Source organism: Staurois parvus, unplaced genomic scaffold (genome assembly GCF_062004578.1).
Source record: "Staurois parvus isolate SC_StPar_1 unplaced genomic scaffold, SC_StPar_1.0 ptg000147l, whole genome shotgun sequence".
Lineage (NCBI taxonomy): Eukaryota > Metazoa > Chordata > Amphibia > Anura > Ranidae > Staurois > Staurois parvus.
The window spans coordinates 23,916,980-23,941,754 of NW_028317943.1; the positions used below are offsets into that span (position 1 = coordinate 23,916,980).

General features: G+C 35.7%; 1 protein-coding gene across 1 annotated transcript in view; it reads right to left on the bottom strand.

Annotated features, from left to right (window-relative positions):
- Positions 1-22,446, bottom strand: part of HAL (histidine ammonia-lyase) — a 48,426-nt gene extending 25,980 nt beyond the window's left edge. The window contains exons 1-4 of the mRNA XM_089674206.1: positions 22,104-22,446; positions 21,140-21,200; positions 20,000-20,027; positions 3,686-3,760 (exon numbers count right to left, since the gene is read on the bottom strand). Of these exons, the coding sequence (XP_089530332.1) occupies positions 3,686-3,760; positions 20,000-20,027; positions 21,140-21,200; positions 22,104-22,350 (411 nt within the window). The 5' untranslated portion in view covers positions 22,351-22,446. The remainder of the gene's footprint in view (positions 1-3,685; positions 3,761-19,999; positions 20,028-21,139; positions 21,201-22,103) is intronic.
- Positions 22,447-24,775: the final 2,329 nt, after the last annotated feature.

The window sequence follows — 24,775 nt, forward strand, 5'->3', positions numbered from 1 at the left end:
GAGTCACCGAATTCACCCATATTTGTTTTATTGGACGTTTTTATATATTTGTGTCACTATTGCACCTTATGCGTCATATTAAGACACTACTTACACGAATATCCCTAGTGCTCCACAGAGCATGTTTTTTAATGTCTATGAATTATTATCAGTTTACTTATTAAGTTTATTAGCGCTGCATTTTACTATTGTTGATGTGTATAAGGATTTGAGGTTTGACCGTCGTGCTAGCAGCTTACCTATCTACCTAGCGCTCATTTAACTCACTACTACTTTTTATTGGATTCAGAATATATAGAAGCTTTTAGAAACAGCATTTTCAAAATGAGATTTTGGCAAAGATAGCCACGTGTGTATGATAAACTGTAATAAACACTTTACCGAAAATATCTTCTGAGTGTGTGATTTTATATATTCATATTTTATTGCATAAAAAGGATCAATCAAACTTAGATACTGCATAACAGGTGAAATTTCAGCAAATATTGATATTTACATGCTGATGTAAAAATGTAGTCAACAACTCTAAATGGGGGATATAATAGAGAAGGGTAAGGAGATATTAAACAGGACTCCAGCTAACACAAGTATATTTGTAAACCGAGTTTGGTTACAGCATTTACAACGAATTGTATAAAAATTGTAAAGTAAATGTTTTTCCAAGATAGTTATGATGAATTATCAGTTTTAACATATACTTTTGTATATGTATTAGTTGTTTTCAAATCATGGTAAGATTAGGTTTCTTTATAGTGAAGTCTTTTTCAAAATGGTTTGTTTCCAGTTACAAACGGAATGGATGGAGCAGATATTGTTTTCCCGTATTTTGGTATTACTAGATTTGGGTATTCGTAGTTTCTGTTGCTTAGGCTACAATTTTTTTCAACATTTTAAAAAATGTAGCTTTGATAGTATGAAGATTCAGCAGGGCTACTTCTGGAGTAATACATCTATATATATTTGTTATGAGAAAGGAAAAAAAAAAGGGGGGGGGCTTACTTTACACCATTAGGAATACATTTTAGAACATAAAACACATGTGTAAGTATGTTCCAGAATTATGTTTTTATTTCCAACATAATGGGTTAGATGTAGGAAACCTCTTTTGTAGTGTTACAGGTGTTCTGTAACATCTTGATATTCTATTGCATGTTACTTCTTGGATGTTTTTTTTCTAAACCGGTTAGTTCTCGGTTTCTTTTATAAACATTTTACAATTTTACCCGCCACCTGACTGCCATATAACAAATACTGCTATAGGGTGGCATGGGTGTGCAAAATCATGTATATATACGCGATTTTGAATTTCCGGGTAGAGGGCGCGCGTGTGCCCTACCCACGCCGCCATTCGGCTGTCAATTACTGGGTCCCAGCCGGTGATTACCGAGGATCTCCTATGGGGAGGAAACCTGTTTTGTTTACTAACAGTTCTTCTCCCTGTCAACTCGGGCACACTGCTTTGGATGGCTGTGCACAGACAGCACCCTATAGTAAAACACACCCAGCACATAATTAACTCTCTGATCGCCCCTCATGTTAACCCCTTCCTGCCCAGTGCCATTAGTACAGTGTCAGTGTTTTTTTTTTTTTTTAGTCCTGATCACTGTATTGGTGTCTCTGGGGATGTCAGTGACACCAAGTCAGTTCCCCCCCATTGTCAGAATGTCCGCCGCAGTCCCGCTATAAGTCGCTGCTATTACTAGTAAAAATAAAAGTTAAAAAATCCCAGTATATATACACCGCCATTTGTAAAACACTATAACTTTCACGTAAACCAATTTATAAGTATTGGAATTTTTTTTTAGCAAAGACATACATTTTGGCCTAAATTTATGACGAAAGTTGATTTTTAAAATTTTTTTATTGTACATGTTTAATAGCAAAAAGTCAAAAATATGTTTTTTTTTCTCAAAATTGTCAGGTTTTTTTTTTTAGCACAAAAAATAAGAATACCACCAAAAGAAAGCTCTATTCGTGGGAAAAAAAGTACGTAAATTTCAGTTGGGTGCAGCGTTGCATGACCGCACAATTGTCAGTTAAAGTAAAGCAGCGCCGTAACGCACAAAATGGCCTGGTCAGGAAGGGGGGTAAACCCTTAGGAGGGCAGATTTGGTTGATTATACATTGTGTAAAGGTGGGTATACACTAGTAAACTTTTGAAAGAAAATTCATTCAAAAATTCTCAGTACCTTTGATGACCTAATAAATGAGGTATGACAGCATTTCGAAATTTTGTTTGCTTTTACCATTTGACTTTGGAACAAATAGATTTTCCTGAATGAAAACTGCATACACTGTACATCTAAAAGCAGACACAATTTTGAAGTAAAGTCATTTTTTTTTACTTTTTGTGCACATTTTCTTTTGAAATTCTACTAGTATATACCCAGATTTAGAAAAACATCCATTTGCAAAAGATTTTCCATCTTGCTCCTTGGAGTTTTCTCTTCACTGCAGTTGAAAACAAAATGTCAATTTGACCCCACTAACAATTAGAAAATCAAATGAAAGTTCTTAAAATAAACATTTCAAATGAAATTCTACAAGTGTATACCCTGCTTTAGACTGCACATAGTTATTAGAATTTCTCTGGGTAAGAATAGTTTCATATTGTACAGTGTAAATTATCTAGTTTTGGAGTGTCTCAATTATCAATAGTATTATCAGTTCTATTATTGTCTTCGCTTGTAAGCTCCAAGGATCAGGGCCCTCCTATCCCTCTTGTATTGAACTGTATTGTTGCTGTACTGTCTCCCTTTATATTGCAAAGTACTGAGCAAACTGTTGGCGCTATATAAATCCTATATTATAATAATAATGCACACTGGTAATTTTAATAACGCTGGTAATGTTAGCTGTGTAAAGTCACGTTAAAAACATGAGTTTTTCAGCATTTTTGCATTAGCGTTTATCTGTGTTTTTTACATTTGCGTTTTTTTATTACCCCCCCAAAAAAAATTTTTTTTGCTAAAAAAAGTCAAAAAACGCCGCTTTGCTGAGTTTTTACAGCTAAAAAACTCCTCTAGAAATCCACTCGTTCTGGGTTTTTTCCAGCCAAAAAACTCTGATTACAGTCTATGTGTGCATGGACACATAGGATAACAATGCTGGGGAGTTTACTGGCTGTAGAAAAAAAAAAAAAACACGCCAAAAGCCAAAAACAGCAGCTGTAAAAATGTCCAGTGTGCATGAGGACTAAAGTAGTTAGCCTCATAGGTGACAACATGTTGTTTACAGAACCGTAGCCGTTTCCTAAAGCGTAGTGTGTTTGTTACTAAAGTGTTTTTTGGGGTTTTTTTGTCCATTGTACTGGAAAGTGTTTTTTTGGGGGGTTTTCCCCATTGTCCTTTTCAAAATAAATTCCAAACTTTGTGAAGTTATTTAGTACGGACTTTTCAAATTATTCTGTTAAGTTAAACAGCTTGACAATAATAGGATAGATCAGGCATATATTGCCGGTTTTAATTCTAGGTGGTTTGTTTCTCCAAATACATTTTGTGAATAGTGAGTTTACTCTTTTGAAGAAAGTTTTGGGTATCTCGATTGGGAGGGCATTTAAATATGTAGTATTATCATTTTGAGTGGGTGTATACCCCCTAGCATACATAGAGTGATAAACCGAATGAGAAGTGTTCACAATTATTTAAAATAAAACAATACATTTTAAATAAGTAAAAATAGTTACCCTTATTTTATAGAGGCCTTTTCCCAGGTTGAGCAAATCCACTGTTGTCAGGGTTTCTCCATCTATACTAATATACTGCACAAAAAGACTGTTAGTTTCAGAAAATGTTAATGGGTGCAGACAAACTTTACACATAAAAAGGCAATCAAATTTACCCCCCCCCCCCCCTCTGTTGGGCTTTGACCCTGCCCCTGCGTGGGTGTTTGTGGTCTGTATGTTTTCATATGTTTAAAATAAGAAAAGATTTAAAAAAAAAAATGCAATCAATTTACAAACCTCATTTGGAGAAAACTGATGAAAAATGACTACAATACTATTTCACACAACATTTTGTTTACATTTTTCAAATGAATGAGGGAAAATTACCAAAACTGGAGCAGACAGAATCTGGAGCAGCTGTGCATGGTAACTAATCAACTTCTCTTTCATTTTCAAAACTTAAAGGGCACAGCCGCACCATTCATTCACAGTTTCCTGTGTATGAATGAACTACAAGTGCCATCAGCCACCACTTGTAGTTTAAATGAACTGTGGGTGCTCTGATCAGCATGCCCGTAGTTCGCTCACTCTGCAATGACAGCACGTACAGTTGGACAAGCAACAGAGCTGTAGGCAGTGTGTGCAGGAGCCTGACATTGCACCCGCAATCTGCTGATAATACTTTTTATTTTACCTGCAAAAAGATGTGCATTTATTATTTTTTATGCAAAAAGAGAATATAGCCTTTAACTGAACAAGGTGAAAATGGAAGCAGATTGTTTACCACAGCTGCTCCAGGTCCAGTCTGCTCCAATTTTGATAAATTACCCCCTACAAGTCATGCACAATGCATAAATGTTTGTGCCACCTTCCTCATCTAGGTAATGCTAAATGAGCAAATAAATGCAAACAATTCACAAAGGGTTACATTTACTAGAGTCAGATAGACAGTGCACTTTGCAAGTGAAGTTGCTTTCTGCATGTGCAGTTGCTTCAAAGCTTATTAATGAGGTGAAGCTTCTCTTTACAAAGAATACCCAACCACATGCAAGAATTAAAAAAAAAAAATTAAAAAAAAATGATTTTTGTTTACACTTGATTGGATGATGGAAGTCAGCAGAGCTCCCCTTCACTTACCTCGATCTGGAGAAACTGCACAGTCTATTTGACTTTAGCAAATCCACCACAATGACAGCCATTTCTTGTAGGAACCAAAATAGTTCGCTATGAAAATCCACTTCAGACAATCAGTTATTTGGCTGTGGGATGTCATAGGCATGAAACCCAACACAACAATCAGCCGGATTTCATTATGGGCACATATATTACAAGTACTTATATAGCACCGTCAATTTAAACAGCACTTTTACATATATATTATACCTTCACATCAGTCCCTGCACTCATGGACTTAAAATCTAACATCCCTAACCCACGTTCCTATATACACACGTTAGGGACAATTCAGACAAAAGCCAATTAACCTACCAGCATGTTTTTTGGAGTGTATATAACATCCTTATGCAAATTTCACCTCAAAGGTTAACTAGTACTAGTAGGTAAAATACAGGCCAAGAAAATGTATCCTACACATTTTTACTTACCCCTAATATTTTACTGAAGCAGTGAAGCTAAATGTAGACTTTACTGATCTGCTAATTTCTGCCCTACATGATGGCCACTGGAGTTGCCAGACAGAGTAATCCAGTTATTATTTTTATAACTTACCGGTTTACATGACCATCAAGTGCTTATCATTAGAATATAATGGAGATGTTGCATATAGTCTGGGAACCTTATAAAATCTGAATAATTCAGTTCATGTCACAGGTATACCTTGCTCTCCTAGTGATCCAGCCTTGATTACACAGCAGAAAAGGTTACAATTTGTAAGTGTACTGAACGCCAAAACAGTGTAATTTTATTTTGGGATAGAGTACAGAAGTGTTATAACCCCTGTCAGGTTTTTATTTTCTCTGCGATCCTACTGGGGAGATTTACGCTCTCGTGTCCTGGGGGCCATTGAATTGTGAGATGGACCAAAAATAAAAGGAGAAACGTTTAATGGGACACTTGTTCCAGTGACAACTGTATTAACTATTTGCAGACTTTGGGCATGCTACACATGCCCAAAAAAAGATCATCATTGTACACGGGACGCATTTGGCACATCCAGTCCTTCTGCCCTGCTTCCCCTTCCCAGTACACAGCAATCTAGCTCCAATTTATCAAGGTTGGCAGCTTTAGTGGTCAAAAATAAACACTTGTTCAGATGCTACAGAAAGTAACAGTATGCAGTGCAACATATTATTACTTCTGTATCATTCTGTTCATTCATCTGCTGATCAAAGAATAAACACTTCAATCTGCAGATGAAGTCAGTTAACACGACCTGACAAGTAAAAAAGTTGTTTTTTTTGTGTGGGTTTTTTTTTTTTTTTTTAAATATAGGTTTCTCTTTAACCCCTGATTAACCCTTTGTTTAATCTGCCCAAATTAACTCCTTATTCTCCTTATCCATTCAATTCTATTATTTTCCTGCTGATTTTTTTAATTTCTATTTTATGAACCATTAATATTTAAACTTTGTTTTTGTTTGTTCGTTAATAATTTTACACATTTAAATATATATATTTATACATCACATTTGAAAAAGAGCACAAAAACACTTTCATTTGTAAATTAACTTTGTAATGGTTTGTACCAGAATCATAATTTTAGAATAGGATAAATTGCAGAATAAAAACGTGCAATCTTTATTCCAAGTAACTATTTACTTTTAACTGAACACTGGTCAAAAAAAGAAAAAAGTGCATTTTTGTGTAGGTTTGTTACATTTAATAGTCTAAAGGACTGAGACCAAAAAAAACCAAAAAAAAAAAAAACCTTGTTTGTCCTTAATTAAAAACAAATATATTTATTACCTTGTTATCTTAAGTAACGACAATGTAATGTTGTTGCTGAATAGACATGTGCATTTCATTTTATTCCAAATCCAAATATGGATGAAATGTCCGTTATTCAGAGATTTGGATGTATCCAAATGACAAAAGTAATGCATTTAAACGAATCCACAATAAAACAAAATTTCAACCAAAATAATGAATTATCCAAATTTGAATTTGAAAACGAAAATTGAATTTGAAATGTAAAACATATTGCTGATTTCCTTCAAAGATCAAATGCATTATTGTTAGAATATAGCGGTCTTCTGAAATTCAAATTTTGAAATGAATAGAATGAAAGAATAGAATAGGAAATAAAAATTATTAGAATATAAAAGGAATAGAACAGAAGAATAGAATACATAGTAGTAAAATAGAAAATATAATAGAAAAGAGAACAGAATAAAATAGAAAAAAAAATATAGCCATCTCCTGAAATTAGAATTTTGAAAAGAATAGTATAGAATAGAAAAAAAATGGAATACTATCAAATTAAAATAGGAAATATAGCGGTCTTTGAATTTCAAAGAATAGAATAGAATAGAAAAGACTCGAGTAAAACAGAATAGAAAACAGAAGAATAGACCTGTCTTCCAAAATTCAAATTGAATCAGCTGTTCTTCACAATGAATTTGGATCGCTTTGATATTTTCAATTCAAATTGGAATACTTCTAATCCATTGGAAAATTTAAAATCCGGATGAAAATGAATAAACGAAACAAAATTTTGTTACAAATGCAATGAAACACAATTAGTAGCTTATCGAATTGACCTGAAACAAAACATTTTCTGAGTTCTGCACATGTCTATTGCTGAATAAACAGGTCTATAGCAGAATTGTAAAAACTGCTCTGGTCCATGGGGGTGAACAGGTGTGAGAGGGGAAGTGGTTAAAAGAGATTTCCATTACTTTGGAGAGATTTTGCCTCACTTCCTGTTGTGTCTATAGTACAGAAAAGTAAAGATAATTCTTTCTGATGGAACATAGGAGGGAAAAACAAATACAAAAAACACAAACCCCCCCCCCCCCCCCCCAAAACTTACAGGTTTTTTAGTAGCCATTTCCTACTCTATCCAGAATGTTAAGGGTTTAGGTTACCATCTTAGCCACCTTGCCTTTGTGTGGACCCTTAACATGGGTAGAATCTAAAAACACAGATCTGGATGTTTGCCAAATTGAAGTGAATTATGCGTGAAGTCTAGAAAGCATTGTATCCAAACAGCTTTTCATATATTCATCTGCCTAAATGATATGGCTGAAGAGAGGTAAACAAGAATGGTATGATGGTTTCTTTATTGAATAACTACTAAATATTATAACTACCAGTGACTTCTCTGTATTTTGCTTGCTTCTGCCACATACCAATGGATTCAATAATGTAAGATTCTTGAAAATGTGTTGGTAAGAGTCTCTCATGTTGTCAGGGCCCAGCCACAAACATAAGGGAGACTAGACTGTCTCTAACCAATAACTAATTTTCTTAAAATTCATCCAGGGCTATCCAATACCGACTGGGTACAAGCAAAAGCCCCCACTTTAGCTCACATGTCCCTATCAGACAGACCCAGACATAGGCGCACCATCCAGACCTGCTGCTGGCAGCCTGGTTTGCAGCTGCTGTGGCTAGATGGTGTACTATGTCCAATGCCTGGAATGCAGCAGTCTGTATACTGGGCTTTTGTCCCTTGGTACATACAGCCCTAAAAATTTGTACAGTTAGTACAGCTCAGTGCACCTTCAAGTTCAGCAGGGCTTTTTTTTCTCAGAGAGTAGTTACAGGAACTCCCCGAGTCCCCCATTGTCTCTGCCTCCCCTGAGCGCTGTCCCTTGGTTCTGCCCCCTACCTACCTCCCAGTACCTCCCCATTTAGAGAATACAGAGCCAAGTATCATTTTGTGCTGCTAAATAATTTGTATGGAATTTTCTAATGAGAAAAGCAGTAAAATAAATCCCCTGCAGATAGATCCCAACAAACAATAGACCACCCAAGCAACAATGGATCCCACCAAAGCAGCAATAGACCACCCACAACAAAATACCATCCCCAGGAACAAAAGATCCACCCCAGCAGCAACAACAGATTTCCCAGCAGCCAGCATCAGTAGACCCTCCAGCAGCCAGCAACCTCCCCCTCAACAGTAGATCCTCATCAGCAACATAAGACCTTCTGCCCAGCAGCAGTAGATCCCCACCAGCAACAATAGACCCTCACACAAAAACATCCCCACCAGTGACAACAGATCCCCCAACAGCCAGCATCAACAGACCCTTCAGCACACCCCTTACCATTACATACAGTCAGGTCCATAAATATTGGGACATCGACACAATTCTAACATTTTTGGCTCTATACACCACCACAATGGATTTGAAATGAAACAAACAAGATTTGCTTTAACTGCAGACTGTCAGCATTAATTTAGGGTATTTACATCCAAATCAGGTGAACGGTGTAGGAATTACAACAGTTTGCATATGTGCCTCCCACTTGTTAAGGGACCAAAAGTAATGGGACAGAATAATAATCATAAATCAAATTTTCACTTTTTAATACTTGGTTGCAATTACAGCCTGAAGTCTGGAACGCATAGACATAACCAGACGCTGGGTTTCATCCCTGGTGATGCTCTGCCAGGCCTCTACTGCAACTGTCTTCAGTTCTTGCTTGTTCTTGGGGCATTTTCCCTTCAGTTTTGTCTTCAGCAAGTGAAATGCATGCTCAATCGGATTCAGGTCAGGTGATTGACTTGGCCATTGCATAACATTCCACTTCTTTCCCTTAAACTCTTTGGTCGCTTTTGCAGTATGCTTTGGGTCATTGTCATCTGCACTGTGAAGCGGCGTCCAATGAGTTCTGAAGCATTCGGCTGAATATGAGCAGATAATATTGCAGTTAAAGCACATCTTGTTTGTTTCATTTCAAATCCATTGTGGTGGTGTATAGAGCCAAAAATGTTAGAATTGTGTCGATGTCCCAATATTTATGGACCTGACTGTACATTCAGTGCTGGAGGTGCCAGAACTGCGTTCCCACTGAAAAAAGGCCCTGGATATCAGTTATTGAAGAGATGATCTGGTCAACCCATCACGTTTGTAGTGGATAGTAAAATGAAGAAAAAGACCCGATTTAAATATTTGTATATCTGCATCATTATATTGACCCATTAGTATAAATGTGGCGGAATTCCAAAGCTCCGATTTACTAGAATGGGAGGTGTAATGAAATGAGGTAATCCTGGGCTTGATATACTATGGCAGAGAGCTAGGTGAAACAAACTTGTGCAGACATTTATAGATAGAGCTTCTTCTTTACATAAATCAGGCGTTTGAAATGCACAGAGGTTTATGTCAATTTTCACTACAGCAAATCCACATCACAGCATACGTTAGTAACGAAGGTCCTACAATTACTGTATCTTGCAACTAGCAATGTGGCAGAAAGGCGATATGGTTGAGTTATAGTTCATGTAGGTAGTCCATTGCTTTATTTGCAGATTATTACATGTTAAACTCTAAGGCATCAAGCACACAGGGCTTTTAGCCCGATGCATGAGACATAGGCGCACCATCCAGCCCTGCTGCTGGCAGCCTGGTTTGCAGCTGCTGTGGCTAGATGGTGCACCATGTCCAATGCCTTGAATGCAGCAGTCTGTATTCTGGGCTTTTGTCCCTTGGTGCAAACAGCCCTAAAAATTAGTACATGTTATACGGTTGTGGCATAAATGAGGCATAATTACTCTTTTATCCTCCGATCCCTCTCCCTTATCACCACTATTTGATAACCCCACTCTTCCTCAGGGGTTGGGCTCTTCCATTATTGGACCCTTCACACGCGCTTCCTGGCCTGTGGTTCGGGACTTTATCTGCCCCCAATCGGGTCTTTAGCTCCTTCAGGGTGGGTCTAGGGATTGGTTAACCAGTCTACACCTATCCTCCTTTTGCAAGCACTTACACTCTTCCTCCAACATTCATCGCCCACTCTCTGGGATTGAATGGCTGTGCTCCCTCTCTGAACCACCGAGACACGTCCTAGCATCGCTCTATAAAGTGCTCCACAATGCTCTTCACTCTGAACTCCCTCCCTACACTAAGGAGTGGGCTCGAGACCTAGGTAAGGACATTTCGGCAGAAGATTGGTCCACGTCGTTCCACTTGACTCATAAATCGTCTATTTCTTGCTATTCACAAGAAAATAATTTTAAGCTTCTTTCTCGGTGGTACAGGGATCCCCTCTCTCTATACAAAATCTTTCCTTCTACACCTGATCTTTCTGGGCACTGTAATAGAGCTGTTGGTACACAGCTCCACATCTGGAGGGATTGTGATCAAATACAACCCTTCTGGCGACAAGTCTTTGCTGTATATAACCAGGTCTACCTTGGCCCTTTCGCCGGAATTTGCTCTTCTATCTATACTACCGGGCTCAAGGGCAGCACAGAAGAAAAGTCTGTCTGCAGCCCGCCAATTGATACCCCTCTTTTGGAAAACTGCCACCCCCCTCTTTTCCCGATGTGGGTCTCCGTGCTTAATGATGCCATGGGTATGGAGGAAATGCTGGTGTTTACCAATGATACCTATGATAAACATAAGTTGCTGTGGTCGATCTGGCTCCATTTCTCTTCCTCTGCAACTCTCCGAGATATGTGTTCCCCTGTTGCACTCTAGTTGAGCCTTGCTCCCACGACTAATTTTCATTTTGGCTTATCCGCCGATTTGACCCTGCAGTCCGTGCTGAGATGCGGGTAGGGGCGCTTAGGTGAGATTCGGTTGAGGAACCACCCTACTGTGGCTTTCTAATGTCCCTGTCTCCCAACCCCCTCTCTTCTCCTCTTTTGCTTTATGCTGGCTTTTTTCAACCCCCCCTTTTTTTTTCTCGCTTTCTTTTTTTTAGTTTACATTTTTGGTTGTATGGAGTTCTCTCATATTGTTTCAGACATCTCGCCCGTGGATACCCCCCCGGTACTTTATTATGTTATACCTCCGTAATATAAGATATTGATTCTTTCCTCTGCCTCATTTTCTTACATCCATATGGATCATAACTAGAGATGAGCAAATTATTCAAAAATTCGATTCGGCTGATTCGCCAAATTTGAGGAAGAAATTTGATTCGATGCGAATTTATTCGCTACGAATTTAACTTATAAAAAGGGTTTCTAGGCTTCAGAGAGCCTTTATATTAGTGCAGAACACTGTACCTTTAATTTAAATGCCCTTGGAGATGAGGAAGGAGAAGGAGAAGGATGAGAAGAAGGAGAAGGAGAAGGATGAGAAGAAGGAGAAGGAGAAGGATGAGGAGAAGGAGAAGGATGAGAAGAAGGAGAAGGATGAGAAGAAGGAGAAGGAGAAGGATGAGAAGAAGGAGAAGGATGAGAAGAAGGAGAAGGATGAGAAGAAGGAGAAGGATGAGAAGAAGGAGAAGGATGAGAAGAAGGAGAAGGATGAGAAGAAGGATGAGAAGGATGAGAAGAAGGATGAGAAGAAAAAGAAGAAGGATGAGAAGAAAAAGAAGAAGGATGAGAAGAAGAAGAAGAAGGATGAGAAGAAGAAGAAGAAGAAGGATGAGAAGAAGGAGAAGGATGAGAAGAAGAAGAAGGATGAGAAGAAGAAGAAGGATGAGAAGAAGAAGAAGAAGGATGAGAAGAAGAAGAAGAAGGATGAGAAGAAGAAGAAGAAGGATGAGAAGAAGAAGAAGGATGAGAAGAAGGAGAAGGATGAGAAGAAGAAGAAGGATGAGAAGAAGGAGAAGGATGAGAAGAAGGAGAAGGATGAGAAGAAGAAGAAGGATGAGAAGAAGAAGAAGGATGAGAAGAAGGAGAAGGATGAGAAGAAGGAGAAGGATGAGAAGAAGGAGAAGGATGAGAAGAAGGATGAGAAGAAGGATGAGAAGAAAAAGAAGAAGGATGAGAAGAAGAAGAAGAAGGATGAGAAGAAGAAGAAGAAGGATGAGAAGAAGAAGAAGAAGAAGGATGAGAAGAAGGAGAAGGATGAGAAGAAGAAGAAGGATGAGAAGAAGAAGAAGAAGGATGAGAAGAAGAAGAAGAAGGATGAGAAGAAGAAGAAGAAGGATGAGAAGAAGAAGAAGAAGGATGAGAAGAAGAAGAAGAAGGATGAGAAGAAGAAGAAGAAGGATGAGAAGAAGGAGAAGGATGAGAAGAAGAAGAAGGATGAGAAGAAGGAGAAGGATGAGAAGAAGGAGAAGGATGAGAAGAAGAAGAAGGATGAGAAGAAGAAGAAGGATGAGAAGAAGAAGAAGGATGAGAAGAAGGAGAAGGATGAGAAGAAGGAGAAGGATGAGAAGAAGGAGAAGGATGAGAAGAAGAAGAAGAAGAATGAGAAGAAGAAGGATGAGAAGAAGGAAAATTCCAAGCCGGCAAAAAGTGTATCTGCAGAGCTCCGCTATTTCTTAGCGGAGCTCTGCAGATACACTTTTTGCCGGCTTGGAATTCTTCTTATTTTCATCCTACTTATTCTTCTTCTTCTTCATCCTCATCCTCTTCTTCTTCTTCTTCTTCTTCTGAGGATGAGGATGAGGATGAAGAAGAAGAAGAAGTAGGATGAAAATAAGAATTCCAAGCCGGCAAAAAGTGTATCTGCAGAGCTCCGCTAAGTGTATCTGCAGAGCTCCGCTATTTCTGACAGTTCTCTGACATTCACTCCATACAGCGGTTGAAACATTGTATCTATTTGTTTCCATAAATGGAAACAAATAGATACAATGTTTCAACCGCTGTATCTATCTGCAGAGCTCCGCTATGTGTATCTGCAGAGCTCCGCTATTTCTGACAGTTCTCTGACATTCACTCCATACAGCGGTTGAAACATTATATCTATTTGTTTCCATTTATGGAAACAAATAGATACAATGTTTCAACCGCTGTATGGAGTGAATGTCAGAGAACTGTCAGAAATAGGCTATTTCTGACAGTTCTCTGACATTCACTCCATACAGCGGTTGAAACATTGTATCTATTTGTTTCCATTTATGGAAACAAATAGATACAATGTTTCAACCGCTGTAAATGTGAATGTCAGAGAACTGTCAGAAATAGAGGAGCTCTGCAGATACACTTTTTGCCGGATTGGAATTCTTCTTATTTTCATCCTACTTCTTCTTCTTCTTCATCCTCATCCTCAGAAGAAGAATGAAAAGAAGAAGAAGAAGAAGAAGAATGAAAAGAATGAAAAGAAGAAGAAGAATGAAAAGAAGAAGAAGAATGAAAAGAAGAAGAATGAAAAGAATGAGAAGAATGAAAAGATTCTTCTTCTTTTCATTCTTCTTTTCATTCTTCTTCTTCTCATTCTTCTTTTCATTCTTCTCATTCTTCTTCTTTTCATTCTTCTTCTTTTCATTCTTCTTCTTTTCATTCTTCTCATTCTTCTTTTCATTCTTCTTCTTTTCATTCTTCTCATTCTTCTTTTCATTAAGAAGAAAAGAAGAATGAAAAGAATGAAAAGAAGAATGAGAAGAAGAATGAAAAGAAGAATGAAAAGAAGAATGAAAAGAAGAAGAAGAATGAAAAGAAGAATGAAAAGAAGAATGAAAAGAAGAAGAAGAATGAAAAGAAGAATGAAAAGAAGAAGAAGAAGAATGAAAAGAAGAATGAAAAGAAGAAGAAGAATGAAAAGAAGAAGAAGAAGAAGAATGAAAAGAAGAAGAAGAATGAAAGGAAGAAGAAGAATGAAAAGAAGAATGAAAAGAATGAGAAGAATGAAAAGATTCTTCTTCTTTTCATTCTTCTTTTCATTCTTCTCATTCTTCTTCTTTTCATTCTTCTTCTCATTCTTCTTCTTTTCATTCTTCTTCTCATTCTTCTTCTTTTCATTCTTATTCTTCTTCTCATTCTTCTTTTCATTCTTATTCTTCTCATTCTTCTTCTTTTCATTCTTCTTTTCATGAAGAAGAAAAGAAGAATGAAAAGAAGAATGAGAAGAAGAATGAAAAGAAGAATGAGAAGAAGAATGAAAAGAATGAAAAGAATGAAAAGAAGAATGAGAAGAAGAATGAAAAGAAGAAGAAGAATGAAAAGAAGAAGAAGAAGAATGAAAAGAAAAAGAAGAAGAATGAAAAGAAGAATGAAAAGAAGAAGAATGAAAAGAAAAAGAAGAAGAATGAAAAGAAGAATGAAAAGAAGAAGAAGAATGAAAAGAATTAGAAGAAGAATGAAAAGAAGAATGAAAAGAATGAGAAGAATGAAAAGATTCTTCTTCTTTTCATTCTTCTTTTCATTCTTCTTCTTCTCATTCTTCTTTTCATGAAGAAGAATGAGAAGAAGAATGAAAAGAAGAATGAAAAGAAGAATGAGAAGAAGAATGAAAAGAAGAATGAGAAGAAGAATGAGAAGAAGAATGAAAAGAAGAATGAAAAGAAGAAGAAGAATGAAAAGAAGAAGAAGAAGAATGAGAAGAATGAAAAGAAGAAGAAGAAGAATGAGAAGAATGAAAAGAAGAAGAAGAAGAAGAATGAAAAGAAGAATGAGAAGAATGAAAAGAAGAATGAGAAGAATGAAAAGAAGAATGAGAAGAATGAAAAGAAGAATGAGAAGAATGAAAAGAAGAAGAAGTAGAATGAAAAGAAGAATGAGAAGAATGAAAAGAAGAATGAGAAGAATGAGAAGAAGAAGAAGAATGAAAAGAAGAAGAAGAAGAATGAAAAGAAGAAGAAGAAGAATGAAAAGAAGAAGAAGAATGAAAAGAAGAAGAATGAAAAGAAGAAGAAGAAGAATGAAAAGAAGAAGAATGAAAAGAAGAAGAAGAAGAAGAATGAAAAGAAGAAGAAGAAGAATGAAAAGAAGAAGAAGAATGAAAAGAAGAATGAAAAGAATGAGAAGAATGAAAAGATTCTTCTTCTTTTCATTCTTTTCATTCTTCTTCTCATTCTTCTTTTCATTCTTCTTTTCATTCTTCTCATTCTTCTTCTTTTCATTCTTCTTTTCATTCTTCTTTTTCTCATTCTTCTTCTCATGAAGAATGAAAAGGATGAAAAGAATGAAAAGAAGAAGGAAAAGAAGAAGAAGAATGAAAAGAAGAAGAAGAATGAAAAGAAGAAGAATGAAAAGAAGTAGAAGAATGAAAAGAATGAAAAGAAGAAGAAGAATGAAAAGAAGAAGAAGAAGAATGAAAAGAAAAAGAAGAAGAATGAAAAGAAGAATGAAAAGAAGAAGAAGAATGAAAAGAAGAAGAAGAATGAAAAGAAGAAGGAGAATGAAAAGAAGAAGGAGAATGAAAAGAAGAATGAAAAGAAGAAGATGAAAAGAAGAAGAAGAAGAATGAAAAGAAGAATGAAAAGATTCTTCTTCTTTTCATTCTTCTTTTCATTCTTCTCATTCTTCTTTTCATTCTTCTCATTTTTCTTCTTCTCATTCTTCTTCTCATTCTTCTCATTCTTCTTTTCATTCTTCTTCTTTTCATTCTTCTCATTCTTCTTTTCATTCTTCTCATTCTTCTTCTCATTCTTTTCATGAAGAAGAAGAAGAAGAATGAGAAGAATGAAAAGAAGAATGAGAAGAAGAATGAAAAGAAGAATGAAAAGAAGAATGAAAAGAAGAATGAAAAGAAGAATGAAAAGAAGAATGAAAAAAAGAATGAAAAGAAGAATGAAAAGAAGAAGAATGAAAAGAAGAAGAAGAATGAAAAGAAGAATGAAAAGAAGAAGAAGAAGAATGAAAAGAAGAATGAAAAGAAGAAGAATGAAAAGAAGAAGAAGAAGAATGAAAAGAAGAATGAAACGAAGAAGAAGAAGAATGAAAAGAAGAAGAAGAATGAAAAGAAAAAGAAGAATGAAAAGAAGAATGAAAAGAAGAAGAATGAAAAGAAGAATGAGAAGAATGAAAAGAAAAATGAGAAGAATGAAAAAAAGAATGAAAAGAAGAAGAAGAATGAAAAGAAGAAGAAGAAGAATGAAAAGAAGAAGAAGAAGAATGAAAAGAAGAATGAAAAGAATGAGAAGAATGAAAATATTCTTCTTCTTTTCATTCTTCTCTTCATTCTTCTTCTCTTCATTCTTCTTCTCTTCATTCTTCTTCTTCTTCTTTTCATTCTTCTTTTCATTCTCATTCTTCTTCTTCTTCTCATTCTTCTTCTTTTCATTCTTCTCATTCTTCTTTTCATGAAGAAGAAAAGAAGAATGAGAAGAATGAAAAGAAGCATGAGAAGAAGAATGAAAAGAAGAATGAGAAGAAGAATGAAAAGAAGAATGAGAAGAATGAAAAGAAGAATGAGAAGAAGAATGAAAAGAAGAAGAAGAATGAAAAGAAGAAAAAGAAGGAAAAGAAAAAGAAGAATGAAAAGAAGAATGAAAAGAAGAAGAAGAATGAAAAGAAGAAGAAGAATGAAAAGAAGAATGAAAAGAATTGAGAAGAATGAAAGATTCTTCTTTTCATTCTTCTTCTCATTCTTCTCATTCTTCTTCTTTTCATTCTTCTCATTCTTCTTTTCATGAAGAAGAATGAGAAGAATGAAAAGGAAGAATGAAAAGAAGAAGGAGAAGAATGAAAAGAAGAATGAAAAGAAGAAGAAGAATGAAAAGAAGAAGAATGAAAAGAAGAAGAATGAAAAGAAGAAGAAGAAGAAGAATGAAAAGAAGAAGAAGAAGAAGAAGAAGAATGAGAAGAATGAGAAGAATGAAAAGAAGAATGAGAAGAATGAAAAGAAGAAGAAGAAGAAGAATGGAAAGAAGAATGAGAAGAATGAAAAGAAGAATGAGAAGAATGAAAAGAAGAATGAGAAGAATGAAAAGAAGAATGAGAAGAATGAAAAGAAGAAGAAAGAATGAAAAGAATGAAAAGAAGAAGAAGAATGAAAGAAGAAGAAGAATGAAAGAAGAAGAAGAATGAAAAGAAGAAGAAGAAGAATGAAAAGAAGAATGAAAAGAATGAGAAGAATGAAAAGATTCTTCTTCTTTTCATTCTTCTTCTTCTTTTCATTCTTCTTCTTCTTTTCATTCTCCTTCTCATTCTTCTTCTCATTCTTCTCATCATGAAGAATGAAAAGAAGAATGAGAAGAATGAAAAGAAGAATGAGAAGAAGAATGAAAAGAAGAATGAGAAGAATGAAAAGAAGAATGAAAAGAAGAATGAGAAGAATGAAAAGAAGAAGAAGAATGAAAAGAAGAAGAATGAAAAGAAGAATGAAAAGAAGAATGAAAAGAAGAATGAAAAGAAGAAGAAGAATGAAAAGAAGAAGAAGAATGAAAAGAAGAAGAATGAAAAGAAGAAGAAGAATGAAAAGAAGAAGAAGAATGAAAAGAAGAAGAAGAATGAAAAGAAGAAGAAGAAGAAAAATGAAAAGAAGAATGAAAAGAAGAAGAAGAAGAAGAATGAAAAGAAGAAGAAGAAGAAGAATGAAAAGAAGAAGAAGAAGAAGAAGAATGAAAAGAAGAAGAAGAAGAAGAATGAAAAGAAGAAGAAGAAGAAGAATGAAAAGAAGAAGAATGAAAAGGAGAATGAAAAGAAGAAGAATGAAAAGAAGAATGAAAAGAAGAATGAAAAGAAGAATGAAAAGAAGAAGAAGAATGAAAAGAAGAAGAAGAAGAATGAAAAGAAGAATGAAAAGAATGAGAAGAATGAAAAGATTCTTCTTCTTTTCATTCTTCTTCTTTTCATTCTTCTTTTCATTCTTCTCATTCTTCTTCTCCTTTTCATTCTTCTTCTTCTCATTCTTCTTTTCATTCTTCTTCTTCTCATTCTTCTTTTCATTCTCTTCTTCTTTTCATTCTTCTTCTCATTCTTCTTTTCATGAAGAAGAAAAGAAGAATGAGAAGAATGAAAAGAAGAAGAATGAAAAGAAGAATGAGAAGAATGAAAAGAAGAAGAATGAAAAGAAGAATGAGAAGAATGAAAAGAAGAATGAAAAGAAGAAGAAGAAGAAGAATGAAAATAAGAAGAAGAAGAATGAAAATAAGATGAGAAGAATGAGAAGAATGAAAAGAAGAAGAAGAATGAAAAGAAGAATGAAAAGAAGAAGAAGAAGAATGAAAAGAAGAAGAAGAAGAATGAAAAGAAGAAGAAGAAGAAGAATGAAAAGAAGAAGAAGAAGAAGAATGAAAAGAAGAAGAAGAAGAAGAATGAAAAGAAGAAGAAGAATGAAAAGAAGAAGAAGAATGAAAAGAAGAATGAAAAGAAGAAGAATGAAAAGATTCTTCTTCTTTTCATTCTTCTTCTTTTTTCATTCTTCTTTTCATTCTTCTTCTCATTCTTCTTTTCATTCTTCTTCTCATTCTTCTTTTCATGAAGAAGAAAAGAAGAATGAGAAGAATGAAAAGAAGAAGAAGAATGAAAAGAAGAATGAGAAGAAGAATGAAAAGAAGAATGAAAAGAAGAATGAGAAGAATGAAAAGAAGAATGAAAAGAAGAAGTATTCCAGTACAGCAAAAAGTGTATCTGCAGAGAGCTCCGCTATTTCTGACAGTTCTCTGACAGTTCCTTCACATTTACAGCGGTTGAAACATTGCATCTATTTCCGAATAAAAACATCTGTATCCTAAATGGAAACAAATAGATACAATGTTTCAACCGCTGTACATGTGAAGGAACTGTCAGAGAACTGTCAGAAATAGCGGAGCTCTCTGCAGGGACACTTTTGCCGGCTGATCGGGAAAAATCCGATTCGCGCACCCGAAGTATGCTAATATTCGGATTCGCCGCGAATCGAATTTTTCCTGAAATTCGAAACGAATTCCACTTCGCCTGGTTCGATTCGCTCATCTCTAATCATAACCTCATCTGTGCTGTTTTTTTATCTACTTGTACATGTTCTTTATACTTCTCAAGCTATGTCTGTTAAATTTATGCAAAATAATAATGACAAATTTGCCTTTAACAATTATTACAAAAAGTTAGTACAGCGCTCAATGCACCTTGAAGTCCTGCTAATCTGCCCACATCTACTTCTTGATGCTGGTGTGGGTGTATATATATATATATATATATATATATATATATATATATATATATATATATATATACACATACACACACACACACACACACATATATATATATATATATATATATATACATACATACATATGCATACATATACATATATATATACATATACACATACATATATATACATATACACATACACATACATACACACACACATGGTTGAGTTCCTGCACCTATTATCGGGCAAAAAAGGCCCTGATGAGGCCAACTGGAAAGATGTGAGTGTCTTTGCTGAAACATGAAATAAATATTTTGACAACTTTGTTCCAGAACACCTTTACCTCCTATATTATTGTGCAATATTTTTCCTTCTATTTTGACTGCACGTAAATTTTACAAAGACATACAAGCGCTCTACCCTGTATTTTGTTTTTTTTGGTTAAAAAAAAATAAAAGTTTTCTATACGATTTCAGTTACAATTAAAATAAAATGCTCACCTTTTCTGGTTCTCTATATTTGCTATATCTGTGTATTTATTAAAGAAATGCACGCACTTACTGGGGGGGGGCAAAAAAAAAGCAATATAACATATCAATTATGTAATAACATTTATTTAACTGGAAAGTAACATTATAACATCAAGGCTGAAGGAGGTACTTGTGCAAAAGGAATGCTGTAGTATGTGAAAAACATTTAAATATCTGGATTTACCCAAGACACATACATTAGACAAATTATTCCTCCAATTTATAAAAGCATATTTTCCCATCATCACGTTCACCTGGCAAAAGTGGTTTTAATCATTTGCCTTTTCATCTTGGTTTCATGTAAAATGTAGGTTTCTCAAACAAATAATTTATGCATCTCTCTAAAAACTGTCTTTTTAAATTATTTAAAACCTAAGTCAATCTTTTTATGTTATACAGAGCAGGGGAAGGCCAGACCCTTTGTTGGGTTTTAGTTCTGTCTGCATCCTCCCTGGGGACACTTGGCTTCTAGGGTTGACATATTCATAGGAGGATACTGATTGTTAAGGATTTACTTGTCCTCACTGGGGAGCTTTCCTTTCATTTATGTCTCTTTGATGGGTTCCAGACAGAATATGAAGTGAGAATAAATTTTTTTGAAAGAGAATAAAGACAGCATTTAAACAGAGGTGTTAACTTTTTCTCACTCTATCCAAACATGTTCCTGTAGTTGTACAGCTAGGAAAACCAAAAACTTCCTAAAAAGAACCTCACTGCCCTTTATTATGTAGTCCCTAAATATTTGCCCTACATCTTCACATGTATTTATCTACTAAAACATTTGTTAGCCAGCTTTATGAATACTGTTCAATTCAATGGATTTTGGGGAGTCCAGGAAGATGTGTATGTGTCTGGAATTGTCCTGAGTTTATGGGAACACCCTTTAGCTTTGGGGCATGATGACCTTTGGCTTCCTAAGTGTTGCAGAATTACAATGTGATGAGCATCAGTTGCCCAATCCTGTTGTACAGCAGCATAGATGTGTGAAATTCCTACACTTATGCTAGGTGCTAGAAATTTAGCTTTACCTTGAATAAAAATAAAAATATATTTAAATATATAAAACAAACAAAAACAACAACAAACAACATTTCATTTAGTAAAGGATACAAATGAACACCTTCTGGCTGAGATGGTATAAAGTCTGGGGACATCACATCTCCTTCCACAACTTAAACAAGCAAAATAATCAATTAGCAATTCATGCAAGCAAAAAGATATCTTCAATACCCATGTCATGGTAATTCTGACAGATGTTTTCAGATTGTAAAATAACATTTCCAAAGTCCCATGGAGAGATAAGATAACCATTTGGATTTACATTTTGGTTTGATTTATTGTGCTGTATGCAGTAATAAGGTAAAATTCATAATCACAACAAAGAACAAAAATTAAATAATAAAATGTATGCCAACTATATTCGGGTATACATAATGTACTGTAGTCAACTATAGCACAATTTTGTATTGGCAAAATGTTAAGAATTACAATATATGGATTTGTAAATGCTACGGATAACTTAAACAGGGATCAAAGTTGAGAAGCCTCTCTTTTTAACATTATGAAGCCAAATCCAGTTTCAGAATGTAGCTAGAGTGTTTTGTAGCAGTTATAACAAGGGCAGGCGGCACAGTGGCTTAGTGATTAGCACTTCTACCTTCCAGTAATTGGGTCATGGGTTCAATTCCCAATTACAGCACCTCCTGTATGGAGTTTGCATGTTCTCCCAGTGTTTGTGTTGGTTTCCTCCGGGTACCCCAGTTTCCTCCCACACTCCAAAGACATGCTGGTAGGTTAATTGGCTCCTGTCTAAATTGTCCTAGTTTCATCCCTGGCCACGAGGGGATCTCCTGCATGGTAGGGGTTGGGGAAAGACCTAGCAACCTACCCTGTAAAATAATTGCTAAGAGAATTCATGGAAAAAGTCGCTTATGAGTGACGGTCCATGCAATCGCCAAGGGTTGGATACGACTGAAAGGATAGAAAGATAGATAGAGAACAGGGGCAAACACACACACGTGTATATAACATACTATAATTCACACTCATAATTAACAAAAAAAAATTAACTTACCAACTTCAACAAATTCATTATCCTCCAGACAATCTTCCAATTTGTCATCAAGGTCTAATAAACCCAGGCCTTTACATCTTCGGAGGTAAAATTTGACATTATCCAGGGAATCAAAGCCTCCATTATCTGGTTTATTCTTTATATACCTTCTCAAAGCTTCCTTGCCCAGGCTTCTGATGGTTTTTGTAAAGTCCTTACAAGGTACTGCCAACCATTCTCCCCGTACATGTACAGTGTATCTTGGCATATTGCACTAGAAAGAGTAAAATATTAAAGCGGATACCAAATGAAGAAGCTTCGGGTTTGCTTAGCAGCCTATACAGCCTATACTGACATTTCCTAAGTGAAGAAACACAGGCTAGTGGCATCTTCCCAAATATCTCGCCTGCCTTTAAGGTTAATGATTGAGGAGGAGTGACCAATTGCTAACAGTCCAAAAAGGTCCACCCTCTTTTGTCTTTAAAAGTATTTGGTAAAACTTTGGTATTTTTATATCTAGCAAAGTAATGCCTTTCAGTAAAGAAGAACCACACTAATATATTGTGAACTTCAGATTTTTGTAAACAATAAATGAAGGTTTTATTGGTCTTAAAGTGTCTATTACCGTGAGCATGCATTCACAAACAAAATAATATTTATTAAAGCACTCAATAACAGGAGAAGAATGCTTATTTCAATCTGAGATATATTTATCCTGATATAGATAAGTCAGTCATGTTTAGCAAGACCGAAAAAGAGGAGAACATTGATCTATAAGTAGCATGATAACATAAGCGGTATTACTAGACATATGCACGCCAGAAAGTTTTGTTTCATTTTAAATGCATTTATTCATTGAAGAATTTTGTTTTGTCACATTTGCATATCTTTAGCATTCATTTTGTATATTTGTTGGTCTCGTAGATTCGAAAAATTTTGCAGTTTTTCCAGAAGTTTGCTATATATTATTGAATTGAATGATTTTGAAACAGAAGGAATTCATTTTTTTGGATGCTAGTCCAATCTACAAAGAGAAATGCCATAAACAGATTGGACAATATTGACTGGCATCATGTGCATTTGAATTAATGAATGGAACAAAATTTAGATCCATTCATTATCCCAATCCAAATTATTGGATTCGGACGCAAATGTCATTTCAGGAGATTCAGATGTATGTGAATCTCCTGAAATGACATTTGCGTCTGAACCGCAACAAAATGCACATATCTAGTTAACCTCTTCACGCCGGCCGCACACAAATGTGCAGCCTCCTGGCGTCTGGACCTAGACGCCGAGCAGCCGCACATTTTAGTTCTATTAAAAAAGGACATATGTGCCGAGAGCGCACGCCCTGCACTCCCAGCACACGTCAGGTACTCACGGAAAGGTCCCAATCTCCTCTTTCGATCGGGACCTTTCCTGATCATGTGACCGCCTTGTGCCCGTCATTGTACTATATGGCGGGTGGCGGTTAAAGTGATTGTAAATAATCATTTTGTTTTTTTATAAAAAAACAAAAAAAAACACACACACAAAAAAACCCATAAACATGTTATACTTGCCCGCTCTGTGCTTTGATTCTTCACAGAGTGGTCCCTTTCCTTCTATTCCGTGGTCCCCCACTGGACTTACAGCTGCTCCTCCCTTCTAAATTATCCCATAGCAAGCCGTTTGCTATGGAAGCTCTTGTGTGGGCTAGATCCTGAGCTGGGCTGTGTGCATCTATAGCAGTGTTTCTCAACTCCAGTCCTCATGGACCCCCAACAGGTCATGTTTTCAGGATTTCCCTCAGATGAAACAGCTGTGGTAATTACTAAGGCAGTGAAACTGATCAAATCACCTGTGCAAAATAATGGAAATCCTGAAAACATGACCTGTTGGGGGTCCATAAGGACTGGAGTTGAGAAACACTGATCTATAGACATCAAAGTGTGGCCCTAATTCCTGCTACCTCCTCACAGGATTCGGCTCCCATTGTTGCCTCATAGTGAGCTGCTCTTGGGCACAGTGATCAAGATAGGTAAATACACCTTCCGAAAATTCCCCAACCTAAAACCCTTATCTGAGCTCCATCTTGATCCAGTTCTTTCCTGTCTGCAACAGCTCTTCTCCCCTTTTACACACAGTTTTCAGTGTGCTTCTTTTGACTTTCATGATAATGCAGCGAAGTCCTGCATGCTGCATCTTTGATGTGCTTTAAGAAAACGGGACAGTCTAAAAGAAGTCAATGGGACTATGGGAGCATACCTTAACCATGCCTTAGAGAGAGGAGGTAAGTATAGTGCTTTTAGTTCCACTTTAAGAACAAGCATCATGTGTGCTGAAGTGCAGTCTTCTGTGCAGTATGTTGGGATGCATGTCACAATGAAGTGAGCATTTTAGTGCACATTGCTGCAATGCAGAGGTGTTAACGGGCCCCAATTCCATGTTCACAAGTGCTTCAGCTTGCATTAGAGGAATATAATGTACAGCAGGCATTTGCAAAGTTTCACTAAGCTTTGCTAGTGACTATAAACAACCATATAAGTGACTATAACCCACCATTTAATATTAATTTGAGAATGATAGAACAAATCCTAAAGTGGGCCTTCCAGGAAAGGAAAGAAAAAAAAAAAACCATATAATAATAATAATAATAATAATATAATATATATAAAAAATAAAATAGACTTTAGACCATTATTTCCTTC